A 19,649-nucleotide genomic window follows, 5' to 3' on the forward strand; every position below is an offset into this window, starting at 1 on the left:
CACGCTGGACCTCAAAAACGGATACTGACAGATCCCGGTTGCCAAGAGCAGCAGAGAGGCAACAGCATTTACCGTCCCCGGCAGAGGACTCTTCCATTGGAAGGTCATGCCTTTCGGCCTGCACTCAGCCCCAGCGACGTTCCAGCGAGCCTTGGACAGCGTCATCGGACCCACCATGGAGCCGTACGCGTTCGCGTATCTCGACGACATCATCGTCATCGGAGCCACACTAGAAGAACACATCGACCACCTTCGCGAGGTCTTCAGGAGGCTGCGAGAGGCGAACCTCCGACTAAACCGAAACAATTGCAGTTTCTTCAGGAAGAGTTTAGTCTACCGCGGCCATGTCATCAGCGAACAAGGCATCCACACGGACCCAGACAAGGTCAGCGCAGTCCAGAAACTAACACCGCTTACCACACTGAAAGAACTGCGACGCTGTATCGGGATGGCATCCTGGTACCGTGGTATCGCCACGGTGGTCCAGCCCATGACCAACCTGCTCAAAAAGGATCAAAAGTGGGAGTGGACAGACGAACAACATCAGGCATTCGAGACTCTCAAGGAAAGACTCACGCAAGCACCAGTCCTGGCATGCCCCGACTTCGCCGAGCGATTCGTACTCCAAACGGACGCCAGTTCATATGAAGCATGGAGATCGACGGAGCAGAAAGATTCATCGCCTACGCAAGCCGTCGACTACTCAAGGCAGAGGAAAACTACTCGGCCACCGAGAAAGAGTGCCTTGCTCCGATGCTTCCTGGAAGGATACCACTTCGATGTAACTTCGAAGTGGTTGAACTCCATCGAACTCCATCGAACTGCAGGACGCATCGCCCGCTGGGCCTTGGAGCTCCAGCAATATCGGTTTGACATCCACTACCGTCGAGGAAGCCAGAACGTTGTGGCTGCAGCGAGTGGACGAGGACCGGGACCCCTGCCCCTGCCCCTGGCTGCAGAAACTCCGCAAACGGATACAGGAACAGCCGGAGGGGCATCCGGAACTCATCATCGAGAGCGACCAAATATACAAACAAGCCAGCAGCAGAACCAGCGAAGAAGATCCTATCAAATGGAAATTATGTGTCCACAGGGACCACCGCCGACGCGTGCTAGAAGAGTGAATCGACAGCAGGACACCTCGGGATCAGGAAGACAGCGACACGAATAGCACAGAGGTACTACTGGCCCGGACTGCACCGAGATATCGCCCGATATATCCGGCAGTGCGCCAAGTGCCAGCAGTAGTGCCAGCAGTCGTACTCGGCCGGGAACCTCGGTTGCCTGGAGCCTTGTACGAAGAGGCGACCCCAGGACTAGGCCAGTGAAGTGACAGAGATCCCAACCGACAAGGCCAAGCGACTCAAGGAAATCTTCGCCATCGTACAGGAAAATACCCAGCAGGCATCACAGACGCAGAGCAGGAACTACAACCTACGTCGACGCGAATGGAGACCCACGATCGGGACGCTCGTGATGCTACGCCAACATCACCTGTCCAAAGCGGCGGACAACTTCGCTGCCAAACTGGCTCCCAAATATGAGGGGCCTTACAAAATAGTAAAATTTAGGCCCAGGGCACACCAGTGGCACAGGTTCTAACCAAACATGGTTTCTTCTTCCGAACGGCCCGATCCCGGACACCAGCTGGGACGACGGTTGGCACGCCCAATTGCAGGAGTGGGACGCGCAGGAGGAGGCGGCAGCCCCGGAAAGAAAGAAGAATCGCGATTGGCAGCCGCTGGACTACGCACCAATGGAGTGGCTATCGCCAGCTCCCACCGACCCCAACGCCCCGAACCCGGACTCGACGGGCTGCACGGCCCGAGAGGCCGAACCAGGAAACCCGAGTCGCCCAAAGGAGGACAGCGACCTGTCATTGGTTTTGGAAGAGGCAGAGGCGGGCGTACTGCTCACAGCGTTCGAGGAGATGCCCGAGCTGAACGGGTTGCAAGAGGAACAGGCATGGCCAATCGCCCCAGTCGCCTGGCGGGTAAGCACACCTGACTGCCGCATCCCGCAAAGCCTGCTGGAAGGCGCCAGCGCTCAGGCAAACGCGGCGCGGCACGGGCGCCGTCGGATCCGCAGCCTTGAATACCACGACGGCCAACGCTTCCGCGTATCCATCAGCGGAAATTTGGTGCGCATTTCACCGCGCCCCACCCCGAAGTAGGAAGGGAGTGTGAAGGCACAAGCCTCCACAAAACCTGACCACAAAACCATTCCCTGAAGGGACAGCCCCGGGGGGCTTATTATCTCATTTTATTACTACTACTATTACTATTATAACAAAGACAACCATGAATCCTTAGTTTCCCCAATTAAAATAAGAAATAGGCTAAGAAAACCCCTAAAATAGTGAGGCCTTTTACTTATTAGCAGCGAAGAGACAACACGAAAGAGAGACGCCTACTACGGCCACGCAGCAAAGAGAGCCGACATGGAAGAGAAGGAAACGGAGAGAGTCGCCGATCGCTCTTACGCCCACGCAGCCAAAGCAAGAGAGAGAACGGCCAAACGCAAAGGAACAGCATGCAAGAGAGCGAAGCGGCAGAGAAGCCGCCGATCGCCCACGCAGCCGAGGGAGAGAGCCGACGGCGAACCATGAAAAACACCCCCGAGCCGAGGCCGAGTGCCGAAAGCTGCGCAGCCACGAAGCGGCAGAGAAGCTGCAAAAAAGAAAGGAGATCGGGAGTGATCTCCAAGTGCTGAACCAGAACGGTTGGGAAAAATAAACAGTGCCCCGACCCCGCGAGAAAAAAAAGACAAAAATATATATGTCGCGACCACCGTGACGAGGACCGGCCGCCGGATCCAAGGAAGGGAAAGCAAGGGTGAGCCACCTCACGTAAGGGAGCTCTGGGGGGGATAGATCGGTGCAGTAGGCAGGGTGTACGCACAGAACCAGAAGTTTCCCAAAATGTTTGTAAATTTTTGTCGTTTATTCCCCCACAATAAAGACACCCACCTCAACCCACCGGTTTCAGAACTTTCGCCCGTAGGAGTCCCTCAGCCCCTCCCCCTCTCTTCACTATTCCCTGGGGGCCCGGCGAAGTGGATGTGAGTCGTGGATCATGCGGCATCTGCTAAGCTGGGCTCCCCTCTCCCCTACCCTTCCGACCCCTGACCCAAACCCCATCCTCCCGCCACGCATGACCCCCAACGCACGTCTCTACAGCTCCCCAAGCACGGGTTCACCCGCGGAAACGATGGGGTCGGAAACGATTCCTTCTGGACGTTACACACATAAACTTTTACCACAAATCTAATATACCCCAATACTCATTTTGAGTATCGGGTATAATGACAACGACATTGTGCAAAACGGCAATGCACACAATAGAACTGCCATCCCCCTCAGCTGAGGCAGCCAGACGAAGATTGCTCTCCAAAAACAACATCAACATCAACAACATCAGAAAACGAGGGGGAACGTTGTGAGTTGCTGCGGACACCGCAACTCTACAGTTATACCCGATACTAAGTCAGTATGGCTCTCCTCCGGCAGACGCCGCTAATATTAAACGACACGACAAAGAGTGCGTGCGAGAGAGACAGAAAATCAGTCTGAGCGTGACGTCGGGCGCTGCGTAGCCACTGCAAATTGATTTGTTCCTTTTGGCTATAAAAATGATCTGATCTGATCCAGATTCAGCAATCTTATAGATATGGTCGTTATCTATGATTCTGCGTTTTTAGTTTTCTCAAATATGCAATATTGTGGATGCAACAGATTTTCGTCCTTTGTGTGGGCGGAAGGGGGTGGGGCGAAATTTTGAGATAAAGGTTTTATAGTGAGATCTAACAGAAGTGCGGATACCAAATTTGGTTACTCTAGCTTTAATAGTCTCTGAGATTTGTGAATATCCCCAGATTTGCATTCTTTGCGGGGGCGGAAGGGGGTGTGGCGAAATTTTGAAACAAATTCGTCTCGGTCCGATATATTAGGAGTGTGGATACCAAATTTGGTTGCTCTAGCTTTTATAGTCTCTGAGATCTAGGCGCTAATGTTTTACTCTAAGCAAAGCCGCCTATGCTACGTGTGTGTTAGAGAGAGACAGGGCGAGAAAAAATGAAATTGTTTTCTTGATGCTGGCTATAATAATGATACGATCCAATTCAGATTCTGCAGTCTGAAAGATATGGGTATTCTCTACGATTCTGCGTTTTTGGTTTTCTCGTATCTTTAAAATTGTGGATGCCACAGATTTTCGCCCTTTGTGGGGGCGGAAGTGGGCGGGGCAAAGTTTTGAAATATTTTTGTAGCAGTGACATATCACAGAAGTCTGGATCCAAAACATCGTTGCTCTGGCTCTTATAGTCTTTGAGCATTAGGCGCTGAAGGGGACGGACAGACGGACAGACGGACGGACGGACAGACGGACAGACGGACGGACGGACAGACGGACAGATGGACAGACAGACATGACTCAATCGACTCGGCTATTGATGCTGATATACTTTATGGGGTCGGAAACGAATCCTTCTGGACGTTACACACATCCACTTTTACCACAAATCTAATATACCCCAATACTCATTTTGAGTATCGGGTATAAAAACAGGGTCATACCTTGCATCAGAGGAACAGCGGGGCATCGCTAGAAATGATCGGTAAAGCTTGAATGAAGGCGGCGGAAGGCGTGAAAGCGGGAGGAAAACTTACCCGAAGCATCCAGAGGGCCAGAAAACCAGGAAACCAGGAAAACCAGACGCGCACAAGAAAAACAAAGAAAACACCCGGCATCGCGAGAAAATAGTACGTTTCCAGTCCATTGAGGAATTCGCGATCCGGAAGTAGAATACGCACGCTGCGACATATCGAGTAGATCACAAAAACGACCTTACGCTTTATCGAGTGGAGCGTAAGGGCAACGCTGTGTCATATCGAGTAGGTCAGAATAGCGACCATACCCTATATCGGGCGGGGCAAAAGAAGCAAAAGAAGCACCCGGGTCGAGAACAAAGCAAACCTGGGACGCGGAAAACCGGGGTTTTCCGCCAATAAAAGAAAGGGGGAAGTGTGAGGAAAGGTATTCCCACAAGTAGGGGGCAGTATAGGGTTAAGCGCTAACGGCCGTTATCCGGGGATATCCGGAGGCGGCGAATTCCCGAGGAGAGCTCTCCCGGGGAACCAAGATGAGAGGGGAGGACCCCTGGAGAGAGAGCAGCGGGATGACGGGATCGGGCCGGCAGTGGCCCAGCGCATGACCAAATATGGTCATGAGATCACGCCACCAGCCAGGTCCCGTTGGAAAGCGACAAGGGAATGAAGGAACGCCGATGGAAAAATACGGGCACCGCATGGCGGAAAGTGCCGTTAGCGCCAGGCGGCATCGGCGGCGCCGACGCAGAAGCGAGCCTATAAGAGGAGGGCCGCGACCAGGAACGGGGAGAGTCAGCAAACGGAGCTAGCAAGAGTGAAGTGAATAGTGAGCCACAAGAGTGAGACCAAGCGAAGGGAAAAGAACTTTAGAAAGCGAACTCGTTGTGTGAGGATTGAGAGGCGGACTCGAGCGTGCAGCCAAGAGCGAAAGACCCCAATCCCTTGAACCAACGGTGCCACGCTTGAAGCGCATCCCACCAGGAGTGAGGCACCCTCGGGCCGAAAAGCCAAGTGAGTCGAGTGAGAGCGAACGCGTCAGGCGCCTGACTGAGAGGTGGATTTGGGCCACGTGCCAAGAATCGCTAGCCCCAGTCAGTAGAGCCGGCGGTGCCACGCTTGGCGACGCCGTGGGGAGCCCAGGGAGCGACACGCTCATCGAACCACAGAGGAGAACCAGGAGGAGAACCAGCACCGGAGTCGGAATAGCGTAGGATAGACTTAAGATACCAATAAAGCATATTAGCATACCAGTACAAGACCCAACCCGTGCCTTCTTACTTGTTTGTAGCGGCGTCTGCCGGAGGAGAGCCATACTGACTTAGTATCGGGTATAGCTGTAGAGTTGCGGTGTCCGCAGCAACTCACAACGTTCCCCCTCGTTTTATTTTGGAAATATACAAAACAAAACTTTATAATATATCGTCGAATTATTTATGTCGGGTCAAGCAGCTTAAATATTTTAAATTATTGCCAGTGGTGCGGCCCAAAGGAAATGCATTTTGGTTTTGTCGTTTCCAATGCCCCCACTGCAAAGATCATTTGCTACCGCATATGCGCATGCAGCGGAATTCTTTCGTCTCCTTATGTCGCAATCTCTCGGACTCGGCTTAACAGCGTCCCCGAGCAGCTCTAACGCTCTCGGGCTATCATACGCTCTCGCTCGCGTCTAAGCTTGCTGCATAGGGCCCGGCAGATTGGCCCTTCAGCCCTTGCATGGGCAGTTTTGAGCTAATCGTCGCAGCTATTAGATTAACATCCTCGCATCAATCGTTCGCCCAATCATTGCCATATGTACATACGCGATAAGTAGGTTTACATATGCAAATAAATTGTGAATTATAACACCCTCTCGACTTTCATTAACTTCAAATTGCAACAGTTATTAAAAACGCCTAATAGCTTAACATTTGGTGACCCCGACGTGATTGTGCAATAAATAATCTATCAGTGCAATCACCAACTAATATAGCATTCAAAGATCTAAACTAATTGCCATCTCAACCAGTGTCATCAACCACATAAGTTATCCATAAGTTATCTATTGCTCGTGTTACTCTTTGCGACGATGGCAGCCATGTGACTAAAACTTTAGGACTTGCGTGGGATCCGGTTTCTGATCTACTATTATTTTCGCTCTCGGCCCTTCAATCTTCTTTGAATTCCTGCTAGCGCTCTGTTTTGTCATCCATAGCGCGATTCTACGATCCTCTCGGACTAGCTGGTCCCGTAATTACTAAATCCAAAATCTTTCTCCAGCGTTTGTGCCAAGAGAAGTTGTCCTAGGATGAAAGCCTTCCAGTCGCACTGAACACCGAGTGGCAGGAAATATGCACCAGGTTTGGTCAGATTCGTCGACTTGAATTTCCTCGGCTTGTAGTCCTTCCAGACTCTACGCTGGAAATTCACGGATTTTGCGATGCCAGCAACGAGGCTTATGGTGCATGCATTTTTGTCATGTCCTAGGGTCAGCATTCCAGCAGTCACTTACTGTGTGCCAAATCTCGTGTGGCTCCTTTGAAGACACTTACAGTACCAAAGTTGGAGCTTTGTGGAGCGGAGTTGCTGGCTAGGCTCATATCTGAGATAGCTGGAATGAATGTATTCAAGGGAAGGTGTTACTGTTGGTGTGATTCTGCCGTTGCGCTCTCTTGGATTCGGGACGAGCCGTCAAGATTTAATATTTTTGTTGCAAATAGAGTGTCAACGATTCAGGAAATGACCGAAAAAATGGAATGGCGCTATGTTCCCACAGCTTTAAACCCAGCCGACATTCTGTCTCGAGGGGCTCATCCGACTGAGCTGAATGAGTCACCTCTTTGGGCTCATGGTCCTCCATTTCTTTGCGGCTCCTCAGATGACTGGCCACCCACTGTGCTACCTGATAAGCCAGCCCTTGAACTTCGTCGGAAGGCTCTTCTGCTCAAATCGCCCTACATGGACATTATTGCTAATTCCAAGTATGCGAATTCATTTGCTTCTTTGCAACGCGTTTTCGGATACATTCACAAGTTTTGCAACCAAATTCGGCGCCCCGGTCTCACTGTCGCAGACATTGAACATGGAACCCAGGTATTGCTACGACTAGTCCAGCGTACTCATCTATGGGAGGACATGAAGTCTCTGCGGGCAAGGGGAGCAGTCTCCTCATCGAGCTCAATCGCATCGTTATCGCCATTCATGGATCAGTTTGGACTTCTCAGGGTAGATGTTCGACTGAAAAGCTCTTCGTTGGAATTTGATGGCCGTCATCCAATCATCTTGCCCAGCAGCCATCCACTGACTCTTGCAATAATCTCCCATTTTCATGAGCGGAATCTGCACGCTGGTCCTCGAGCTTTGCTTGGACTAATTCGTTCCCAATATTGGCCTATTGGGGGGAGGAAGACGGTAAACAAGGCAGTAAACAAGTGCGTAAGATGCTTTCGACTGAAGCCCAGGGTATTGGAGCATATTATGGCGGATCTTCCAAAGGAGCGGCTCGATGGTTCTCATGCCTTTGAGATCACAGGCGTGGACTTCTGTGGGCCGTTTTTCTACAAACCGGAGGCACGCAACAAGGCTCCAATCAAGTGCTACATCTGCATCTTCATTTGTTCCGCTACCAAGGCTGTTCATCTGGAGCTTATAAAGGACTTATCCACAGTTGCTTTTCTACATGGACTAAGGCACTTCATATGTACTAGACGAAAGCCGCGGCAAATTTGGTCAGACAACGCAACCAATTTTGTCGGCGCTAAGAATGAGCTGATGGAATTAAAGCGCCTGGTCCTCAGCGATGACCATCAGAAGGCGCTGCTGGATTTTTGCTTGGTCGAGGCTATAGACTGGCATTTCATTCCTCCGCGCTCCCCTCATTTTGGTGGTCTATGGGAGGCTGCAGTGAAGACGGCCAAGTACCACTTCTACCGTGCGATAGGCAACTCGGTTCTTGGATTTGACGAGCTGCGGACGCGGTTGTGCCACATCACGGCAGTGATTAATTCAAGACCTTTAGTTTCAATTTCAGAGAGCCCTGCCGATCTAGACGTTCTAACTCCAGCGCATTTCTTGAATGGTGGCCCTCCTGCTTCGTTCGCTGAGCCTGACGTCACGCAGCTAAACTTCGATCGCCTGGACGGCTGGCAGCGCGTTTCGTACCTGCAGCAGCTCTTTTGGTCCCGGTGGAAGGAGGAGTACATATCGTCACTGCAGCAGCGCTCAAAGTGGCGCACTGTGAAGCCTAGTTTAGCTGTCGCCGATTTGGTTCTTGTCAAGGATGAGAATCTTCCTCCCATGAAGTGACCACTGGCGAGAGTGGTCGAGCTTTTGCCTGGACGAGATGGCGTTTCCCGAGTTGCTGTGCTGAAGACGTCATCTGGAATCACAAAGCGCGCCGTCAACAAGCTGTGCCTACTGCCAAATGCTGTTGCTGTTGAAAGTCAGGCTTCCAACGGGGGGAGTATGTCAGATCAAGCAGCTTAAATATTTTAAATTATTGCCAGTGGTGCGGTCCAAAGGAAATGCATTTTGGTGTTGTCGTTTGCACTGCAAAGATCATTTGCTACCGCATATGCGCATGCAGTGGAATTATTTCGTCTCCTTATGTCGCTATCTCTCGGACTCGGCTTAACAGCGTCCCCGAGCAGCTCTAACGCTCTCGGGCTGTCTCGGACCCACAACGCTTCCTATGCTAATGCTAATTCGATTGGTGGCGTTTCGCCATCTGCCATCTGTTCTATCTAGAACCACCAGCCGATTATAAAAACAATTGTGTTGAGTAAGGTAGTCTTGAGTAGTCTGAGGTACTCAGACTAGCACAGCGTAATACTTGATACAGCCGAACATCATTGATAATTACTCTTATCAGTCTAGTGTGTGGGTAGTCGGAAGCTCACATCTTTTTTATGTGGTTTTGTAATCTACAAAATGTCTACATAAGAGTGAAAAAAAACCCATATTGATATTTACATCTATAACTATTCTGGAGTAGTCTCTGTGGCTTCTTATTTAGGCACGTCGGACTCAACCAGATTACTTCCGGCATTCAACTGGGCCTGCTGGACATCAACTGAGGATTGCTTTTGTTCGCTTGGAGCTTGGGGCTTCAAAACACTTTTCTCCCGGGATCGTAGAAGATTATCGAGTCCGCCAAAAGGAGCCTCAATGACAACGTAAAGCAGATACGAAATGAAAATAGTGATCCCAAAGTCAGACCAAAATTTCTGCATCTGAAAATCATCAATGAGGTTAGTTAAAAATAAGCAACCATCAACTACTAGAAACAAAACCTACTACAATTTGTCCGAGAAATAAGTATTAGTACGAACGCTTCTACTGTTGACTTCCTGTACGAAAAGGTGTCAGATGTACACGGAATAGGAGAGTCTCGAGAGAGGCTGCCACAATGGCGAGGATAGGAAACTGTTGGCCAGACCGCCATGGCCCTGCATGCAGGCAAAGACGATCCAACACAGGGCTAAGGGCCAGCCCACTCTGGTAAGCGTGTAGTACAGAAACTCCTTGAGGGTGGACAGGGGTGGAGCACTCCATTGGGTCGCAGGGTACAGGGCAAACATCGAGGTGAAGATCATGGCCAGACTAAGAACCCATCCAGACCATACCAAAATCCGGCTTATTTGGAACTTCTTCCTACAATTCAGGTGAAGAAAATATCCAAAAAGAATCAGCCAAGGTGCCGAATGAGTATGTGTGGCAGAATACAGTTTCCTTCCGGCATCTCCTTCGGTTCCATTCCTGCAATTAAATGGGGTTGAAGAACTCCAACGACAAACAGAAGCATCGTGGACCTACTTGAAGAGCAATGAGTATTTGTTGACTATCATCGTGGCAAAGAGGCAGGACGATAGTAGGAGAACAAGAACCGCGATGCCAGCTGCTGCCTTTTTGCCCCACTTATACAGTGCAATCAGCAGAAGCGGAGAGATTATATAAAGCTGCATATCCACTGCCCAGTACCATGTGTGATCCAGGCACTGAAAACGATTATCGTACAAATGGTAATAAGAGTAGATCTATGACTTACAATATTGCTTGTAGCATAATTCTGCACGAAGAGCAGCGTCCAGAACCAGCCCTTTTCATAGGCGGCTGTACCATGGAATCCACCTTTAAAATAAGGTCCCCCAGAAACAATGGGCGTCAGCTTTATGTAAACTAGGATTGCTATTGCAAGTATCGGCACGATCCGTATAATACGATGAAGATACATAAGCGGCACATTCAGTTTTCCTTTGGATCTGTAAGAAAATTGGCAATAATTCTCGATGGATACAAAATATCTCAAACACTTACTTATCCATTGAGCGAAGAGCAACCGTAGCCACTAGTAGGCCAGCAATAAAGAAAAAGGAATCAACCGAAAAAAATCCGTGGAGAATAAAGCTGGAAAAGGATTCCGCGACCCACTAGCAAACAAAAAAACAGAGCTGAATGGTTTTTGCACATACAAGCATGAGGCCACTAAAACCGAAATCATATTGAAGGTATTTATATTTGGAGAAACAAAACAACACAGAATAGGGACATGCAGCGGATTCCATCAAGACAACTGATCACGTTCGGATTCGATTTGCTGTCGACAATGCGGAAGATGGCACGGGAACTTGACCGTGCCGAGCACATCTTCACAGTCACAGAGATACTACCTGGTAGGCAAAATACGAGTTAAATCATTCTGTAAATCATTCCGTTCTCTCCGGTCCTCACTCTGATCCTGGCACAGAAAGTAGTCGTAGAGCGTGCATAGACCCACGATAGTACCCATCAAGCCAAGAAGTACACTGCAATCCATAGTATGAGTCACAGAAATTGATTATGATAAGGTCTAACTTACACTGTGAAAATGGTCATTCCATCCCAAGGTTTCGATTCACTTGTCTGATAGCTGGCCTCGCTAAATTTTATATTTGTGCTGCTTGAGTTCAACAAATTCTGCATTAACTGCTCCAGAAACGTATCCATATGTGCCGCAGAGCAGGAAGCCGGAAAGCAAGATGCGATCTTGATCGAAATGGATACGGCGGGTACAATTAGAAAACAGTACTTTCCATGTATGCTGTGACTACTGGTGATCTCCTCGCTGATCTTGACTCATCGAAGTTACCCAGATGGTAGACATTGCCGGACAGCACTCCTGAGGGAATGGAGCCCCAAGCATCGATCACTGCTCACAAAATTCGTCAACTTCAGTTCTCATTGACTTGAATATAATTTTCATTATTTACTTACTCTTAAGGGCCCATAATTTTCCAGTAGTGAGCGCCTGCATGAACTGAGCGATGTCCGCGAAACACAACAGATCCTCCTGACTGGGTATTCGGGGGTGGAAAAGATCCAAGTCCGGGAGCAATTCATACGGAAGTTTTCGGTAAACTTCCCAGCGGGCGGAGACTTTTTAAACGCTGGTAATCTTGCAGGACATCTCCGTCTTTCAGTTGTGCGGCACTGACAAGTACCAGTCCGCAGACAAGTAGACTGCTTAAAACGTTCACCATGCTAATACTTTTTCGATTGAAGGCATTGCACCTTTTGACTGTGATTTTATAGGAATGTTTTGAGGGAAATCTGGAGATAACATTATCAGTGTGTCAGCTCTCGAGTCGAGTATATCAGCCAAAATGCTTAATTCAGTCAAACATCACCGATAAGGAGCAATCCGTCTAAATTCTATGTAGTCACAAGATCATTTATCTATAATCTTTTCCCAGGTAATCAAACGATTATTGACTTTTGATGGATTAAATTTGGTTTTAATATGAGTGAGTAAGAAAAAAACGGAGAAAACTAAAGTTTAGCTAAACATGGATGTAGACAATTTTTTCTATAATTCTGATCATTGCTTAATGATAGCCAATGTGCAATTATTACCATTAGTGGTGGCAGATCCTTTCTTTGTTTCAATGTTTTTTCCAATTCTCATGACAAGTAGCAGCAAAATGGCGAGAGTTCGTGAAGAGATTCCGCCTCCCCGCAACAACCAAATTTAAAACGAGGGGGAACGTTGTGAGTTGCTGCGGACACCGCAACTCTACATTTATACCCGATACTTAGTCAGTATGGCTCTCCTCCGGCAGAGGCCGCTAATATTAAACGACACGACAAAGAGTGCGTGCGAGTGAGACAGAAAATCAGTCAGAGCGTGACGTCGGGCGCTGCGTAGCCACTGCAAATTGATTTCTTGCTTTTGGCTACAAAAATGATCCGATCTGATCCAGATTCAGCGATCTGATAGATATGGTCACTATCTATGATTCTGCGTTTTTAGTTTTCTCGAATGTGCAATATTGTGAATATAACAGATTTTCGTCCTTTGTGGGTGCGGAAGGGGGTGGGGAGAAATTCTGAAATATAGGTTTTATAGTGAGATCTAACAGAAGTGCGGATACCAAATTTTGTTACTCTAGCGATAATAGTCTCTGAGATTTGTGGATTTTCGTCCTTTGCGGGGGCGGAAGGGGGTGTGCCGAAATTTGGACACGAAACAGTCAAGGTCCGATATCACAGGAGTATGGATACCAAATTTGGTTGCTCTGGCTCTTATAGGTTCTGAGATCCTTGAACTCATATTTTGCAACTGGCAAAACCGACCATGAAACCTGTGTTTTTGAGAGAGACAGAGCGAGGAAAAATAAAATTGTATTCTTGATTCTGGCTATAATAATTATACGATCTGGATGAGATTTTACATTCTAGAACATATAAACATCCTCTACGATTCTGCCTTTTTTGGTTTTATCGTATCTTTAAAAACGTGGATGCCACAGATTTTCGTTCTTTGTGGGGCGGAAGTGGGCGGCGCGAAGTTTTGAAATATTTTTGCGGCGTTGTGGGGTGGGGTGGGGAGACCTGAAAAGAAGGGAGAATCTGTTAGGAACACAACATCGAAGTGGGCCCTGAACTATCACTTGGAGCCGTTCAGAACTGGCTCTGGGAATCATTCAGTACAAATATCGAAAGTACAGGGAACATAAAGTAAATAAAAATTCAAATACAAAACAAAGCCCATGAACGAATATTTCCTCACAGGTGCTGGAATAAGATGAATCCAACTATTAATAATCCACGTTCCCCATTCACCCTTTCGCGGGGTATTTTCGGATCCATGGGATCCTTCGACTTTACCGACCAGCATCAGCAGCAGCAGCCGGAGCTGCAGGTCCCCCCCGAAGGTTCCGGCGACAAGAATGGACTCAATGCGATGCCCTTCCTAGGCCAAATCCACACTAGTCTTCTGCTTTCGCGCCCAATGGGTCCAATAGGTCGCGCACACCCCCCCACCTTCCCTCCGATGGGTGATTCAGATGGGTGAGCGGCAGCAGCTCAGACTCCCCTTCCCCCTAGGACATAACTTACCCCCGGCTCCCCTGCAGATTCAATGCTGTGCCACAGATGGCATCGATGGGACCACCGCCCGTGTTGAGCTCCCTCTGGACAGCCGGCGCTTCTCCGGACAGCCGCGGAGACTACTACGACGGCCCGCACAAAGAGTACTCCGACGGCCGCTACGACGGCGACTACGAGGGCGACTACTCGATGCCCAACGAGGAGGACCAAGAGGAGGAGTCGTGCTCCTGTCAGGGCCAGAGCGAGTTCAGCTCGATAGAGCGCACCGAGTCGGACTCGGAGTGGGAGGAGCTCTCCGACGGCCCTTCCCCCAGGGTCTCTCCGCTGGAGTCCCTCGGCGCAGTCGTGCTCTCCACAATGCAGCCGGAGCACAGTCAGCGCATGGTGGCCTTGTACCACCTCCTCTTGGAGACCGCTGTGGTCAAGGTCGTGCTGCTGGTGATGCAGATGCTGTGCTGCGCGGTGTTCTGGCTGGTCGAGAAGACTGTGGTCGTCAACGAAACCGTCGGCTCGATGCGCCTCCGATTGTGGAACAGCAAGTTCAAGCTGCGCACCATCCAGCGCCAGTTGCTGTGGCGCATGGCCAATGCCCGGGGCGACGAGACGCTCGTCTTCTTTGCCGTGCTCATGACCACTCCCTGGCTGTTCTCCCTCAGCCTCCTGGGATTCATCCTGTCTTTGGCGGCGCTCCTGAAGAAGACCGTCGAGGAGCTGGTGTTCCAGATACGCCTGCACCTCGTGATCTAGGGGGAAGCCATCGAGCAGAAAGCAGCAAGCAGTATCCAATCACACACTGACAGAAGACAAACGTCCACACGCCCGACACTCCACTCCTCCCCTCAGAGATGTTTGCACTTCCATTTGGGCATCTATTTTCGTTGATGCCAGAATCGTAATGCACGGAATCGTCTCTCCGTTTTTGGACGCAATGAAAATATATGCCGAAATATTCGAAATTCAAAGTCAAATTCAAACAAGAGTTTCCAGTCGATCAGATATATCGTTTATGCATATTACGATCCGTTCCGTTTGGACGGGAGTCCAATTGCTCATCGTTCATCCCCGTTATTGCATTTATTATTATTTTTATTTCGCTGCATATTTGTTCTGCAATTTATTCAATAATAATCGGAGGAGGAGAGCATGCAGCAGCAGCAAAACATTTCCGCTGCAGCAGCGATTGTGGCAGCCGTGGGGCCTTTGTTGCCACCAATTGCAGGCCCCCGCATACGCACTTCGGAGGCACGGAATCCACCAGAAGCGGCAACAAATGAATCATTAAATATTCACTGTACTCTTATTGATTCAGTGATCAAAACAACACAACAAAAGCGTCATCATCCACGATCCACGACCCATTATACCTGATCCAGAATCCGTAGAAGCATCCATTTTCAGGGCTCTTTTGGGCGCTGGTTGGGGTACGCCTCCGATTTCAATCCCTTGCCACACGGGCAACCCGAGCAAGCCCCGATATGTAAACAGGGTCAAGACTACCTGTGCGAAGGGGGCCAAGGGAGGCGTCGGCATAAGACTCGGCCCGGAAGTGGACATACTCGTGTGCAGCCCTTTCGCCCGGCTATTGATATTCCCATTTGTGATTACAGTCTGTAGCGCCACAGCAGCTCTTATAGTCTTTGAGCACTAGGCGCTGAAGAGGACGGACAGACGGACGGACGGATGGACGGACGGACAGACGGACAGACAGACAGGGCTCAATCGACTCGGCTATTGATGCTGATCAAGAATATATATACTTTATGGCGTCGGAAACGATTCCTTCTGGACGTTACACACATCCACTTTTACCAAAAATCTAATATACCCCAATACTCATTTTGCAAACAGATGCAAAAAAAAACAAAACGGAGAAAATCCCTACTGCAGTCATCGACTGCGATACAACCTCTGGCGCTTACGTATAATTTCGTATAAAATATGTTCTATGTAAATAATCAACCAATTTATTTTCGGTTTTAGTTGCCGATCGTGTTCTGACATGATAATTATAGTACGAGAACAAAGAATACAATAAGTATAGACAATGGAAGAGATTACTTGGAAGAGTATAATTTTTATAACCGCTACTCAAAATGAGTATTGGGGTATATTAGATTTGTGGTAAAAGTGGATGTGTGTAACGTCCAGAAGGAATCGTTTCCGACCCCATAAAGTATATATATTCTTGATCAGCATCAATATCCGAATCTATTGAGCCCTGTCTGTCTGTCCGTCCTATATACAGCTAGTTATAGCAACGATATTTTGGATCCAGACTTCTGTGATATGTCACTGCTACAAAAATATTTCAAAACTTTGCCCCGCCCACTTCTGCCCTCCCAAAGGGCAAAAATCTGTGGTATCCACAAATCTCAGAGACAATTAAGTCTAGAGTAACCAAATTTTTCTCACTATAAAACCTATATTTCAGAATTTCGCCCCACCTCCTTCCGCCCCCACAAAGGACGAAAATCTGTTGCATTCACAATATTGCACATTCGAGAAAACTAAAAACGCAGAATCATGGATAGTGACCATATCTATCAGATCGCTGAATCTGGATCAGATCGGATCATTTTTGTAGCCAAAAGCAAGAAATCAATTTGCAGTGGCTACGCAGCGCCCGACGTCACGCTCTGACTGATTTTCTGTCTCTCTCGCACGCACTCTTTGTCGTGTCGTTTAGTATTAGCGGCCTCTGCCGGAGGAGAGCCATACTGACTAAGTATCGGGAATAAATGTAGAGTTGCGGTGTCCGCAGCAACTCACAACGTTCCCCCTCGTTTATTAGTTGAATTTGTGAGTAAAGCGCTTGTCGAATAGTTATTTGTTAGATCTAATATCTCAAGTGGCTTCAAAGTCTTAACTTAATAGCAAACTTAAACATGTCTGGTCGGCGAAAAGTCATTGAATACAAGAAAACCATACTGGATCTAAATATGGGAAAGACAAAACACGACTATTAGCATCTTACATTTAACTATTCTGAAACAGTCGTTGTGGCTTCTTCCTTAGGCTTTTCAGGTTCATCCAGATTCCTTCCGACATTAAACTGATCCTGCTGGACATCTACTGACGACTGCTTTTGTTCGCTTGGAGATCGTGGCTGCCGGGTTCGTAGAAGACTATCGAGTCCGCCAAAAGGAGCCTCAATGATAACATAAAACACATACGACATCAAAATAGTGATCCCAATGACAGACCAGAAATTAAGCATCTGCAAAGCATAAAATATTATACATTTGTTATAATCCACTAGTTTCCTTCAACTATCCAAAACAAAACTTACAAAGTTGTAGTTCGAAAAATATGTATTGGTCCGTAGAATTCTGCTGTTTACTTCCAGAGTGAACATATTCCAGATGTACACGGAATAGGAGAGTCTCGAGAGTGGCTGCCACAATGGCGAGGATAGGAAACTGTCTGCCAGACCGCCATAGCCCTGCATGCAGGCAAAGATGATCCAACACAGCGCTAGGGGCCAGCGCACCCGGGTAAGCGTGTAGTAGAGAGACTCCTCGAGTATGGTTAGAGGAGGAGCCCTAAACTTGGATGCGGCTTAGCTGGAGCTTCCTTCCACGATTCAGGTGCAAGAAGTACCCGAAGAGAAATCCAGTCAGCCATTGACCCGCATGCGTGTGTGTGGATCCATAGACATCCAAACCATCACCTCCTTTACTTCCATTCCTGAATTAAATGAGGCTTAATAACTTCAAATGCAAATAGAAAGATCGTGGACTTACTTCGTGAGCATTGATTCATTGTTGACCATCATCGTGACAAAGAGGCAGGTCGTGACTAGAAGCAACAGCACTACAATGCCAGCAGCCGCCTTTTTGCCCCATTTATACAGAGCAATCAGCAGAAGCAGAGAGATTATGTATAGTTGCATATCCACTGCCAAGTACCAGGCATGACCTAAGCCCTTAAAAAAGGTGTTGGAATACGCCTATTCCCACATTCAAATAATAACATTAAATAATATTATCGATATGTTAGGTATTATTATTATAAGTTAGTCTGGTCACACTTGAAGTGTCGACCCTCTCTCTTCTTTTGTGATCTCAAGTGTGTGGACCGGTGTTGCAGCAAAAAGTAATCAAGAAATACATAAATAATCTTTAAAGAAAAACATAACTTGGTACTGTCTTCCGTTTACTAATTGTCATAGCTAGTCTACCAATAGGTTATGGGCCCAGTCCACGCCAATTTAAATAAATTAAATTAATAACAAATAGTTGTGAAATTAGTTCCGCGTGCGTTCTTGTGTAGTTTTTTTTTATAGTGTGTGTGTGTATAATATATACATACATAGAAAATGGAAAGAAATAAGCAACATATTAAGCCTTTTTGTGGCGAGAAATATTCTATATGGAAATTTAGAATCAGAGCTTTGTTTGCTGAATTAGAGGTGCTCCAAGTAGTCGATAACATAATGCCTAACGAAGTAGATGATAATTGGAAAAAGGCAGAGCGATGTGCAAAGAGCATTTTAATTCAATATTTAGGCGACGCATTTCTAAACTTCGCGGCAGGCGACATTTCGGCACGTGATATTCTGAAGAAGCCTTGCGTCGCAATTAGCTGCACGTAAACGTTTAATAACACTCAAACTCTCAAGTGAAATGACACTTTCGAGTCATTTTGTTACTTTTGATGAAACAGTGAGTGAGTTGTTAGGGGCGGGCGCAAAAATGGATGAGATGGACAAAGTGGCACATTTGCTGCAGACTCTACCTTCAACCTATAATGGTGTCATCACGGCAATCGAAACTTTGTCAGATGAAACTCTATCATTAGCGTTTGTAAAAAATAAATTGTTCGACTACGAGACCAAATTAAGAAATGAAAGTACTGATACAAGTAGTAAAGTCATGAAGGCAGTTGTATGAAATAATAACAATTTTAATAATCGTAAAACGTTTGGATCTAGAAACACACGGCAAAAGATATTATTTAAGGGAAAAGCTAGAAGTAATATTAAATGCCATCACTGTGGCAAAGAAGGGCACATGAAAAAAGACTGTTACCAGTTTATAAGGTTAAATCAAAACAAAGAAAATTATAAACATAATAAACAAGCTCAGCTTGCAGCATCGGGCCACGGGTTCGCATTTATGATGCGGAAAATGAAAAAGAGTGATCAGATAAATAATGAACTCGGTTTTATACTCGATTCTGGTGCAACGGATCATTTGATCAATGATGACTCGCTGTACGCCGATTGCATCGAACTGGAGCAGCCAATTAAAATCGCTGTGGCAAAAGAAGGCGAGTTTTTATATGCCACTAAGCGTGGAATTGTGCGGCTGCACAATGGACACAATATCACACTGGAGGATGTGCTCTACTGCAAGGAGGCAGCAGGAAACCTCATGTCTGTCAAGAGTCTGCAACAGGCAGGGATGTCAATTAAGTTTGACTGTGGTGGTGTCTCCATATCAAAAAATGGAGTAAGTGTTGTTAAACATACAGGTATGTTGGATATACCTGTAGTCAAATTCCAAGCATACAGTGTAGATGCTAGGAACAAAAATAATTATCGATTATGGCATGAGAGGTTGGGGCATATAAGCAATGCAAAATTGCTTGAAATAAATAATAATAATTTATTTAATGACAGTAATCTTCTTGTTAATTTAAAAATATCAGATGAAGTTTGTGAGTCATGTTTAAATGGGAAACAGGCTAGGTTGCCATT

At 47.5% G+C, this 19,649-nt stretch overlaps 2 protein-coding genes and 1 pseudogene across 2 annotated transcripts; 1 reads left to right on the forward strand and 2 right to left on the reverse strand.

Annotated features, from left to right (window-relative positions):
- Window positions 1–9,588: 9,588 nt before the first annotated feature.
- LOC113566900 lies at window positions 9,589–12,099 on the reverse strand (annotated as a pseudogene).
- Window positions 12,100–13,993: 1,894 nt separating this feature from the next.
- Window positions 13,994–14,695, forward strand: LOC113566901. Its single transcript, XM_026994090.1, has 2 exons — window positions 13,994–14,263; window positions 14,375–14,695. Exons 1-2 carry the CDS (start codon window positions 13,994–13,996, stop codon window positions 14,693–14,695), a joined length of 591 nt encoding a protein of 196 aa, XP_026849891.1.
- Window positions 14,696–16,928: 2,233 nt separating this feature from the next.
- On the reverse strand, window positions 16,929–17,414 carry LOC113566902. The gene is made up of 2 exons (XM_026994091.1): window positions 17,238–17,414; window positions 16,929–17,165 (listed from the first exon to the last, which is right to left on the reverse strand). The coding sequence occupies exons 1-2, from the start codon at window positions 17,394–17,396 to the stop codon at window positions 16,929–16,931; spliced, it is 396 nt and encodes a 131-aa protein (XP_026849892.1). The 5' UTR covers window positions 17,397–17,414.
- Between the last annotated feature and the right edge of the window lie 2,235 nt (window positions 17,415–19,649).

The sequence above is a fragment of the Drosophila persimilis genome, unplaced genomic scaffold (genome assembly GCF_003286085.1).
Source record: "Drosophila persimilis strain 14011-0111.01,24,50 unplaced genomic scaffold, DperRS2 tig00001234-arrow-arrow-pilon, whole genome shotgun sequence".
In the NCBI taxonomy this organism is placed as follows: Eukaryota; Metazoa; Arthropoda; class Insecta; order Diptera; family Drosophilidae; genus Drosophila; species Drosophila persimilis.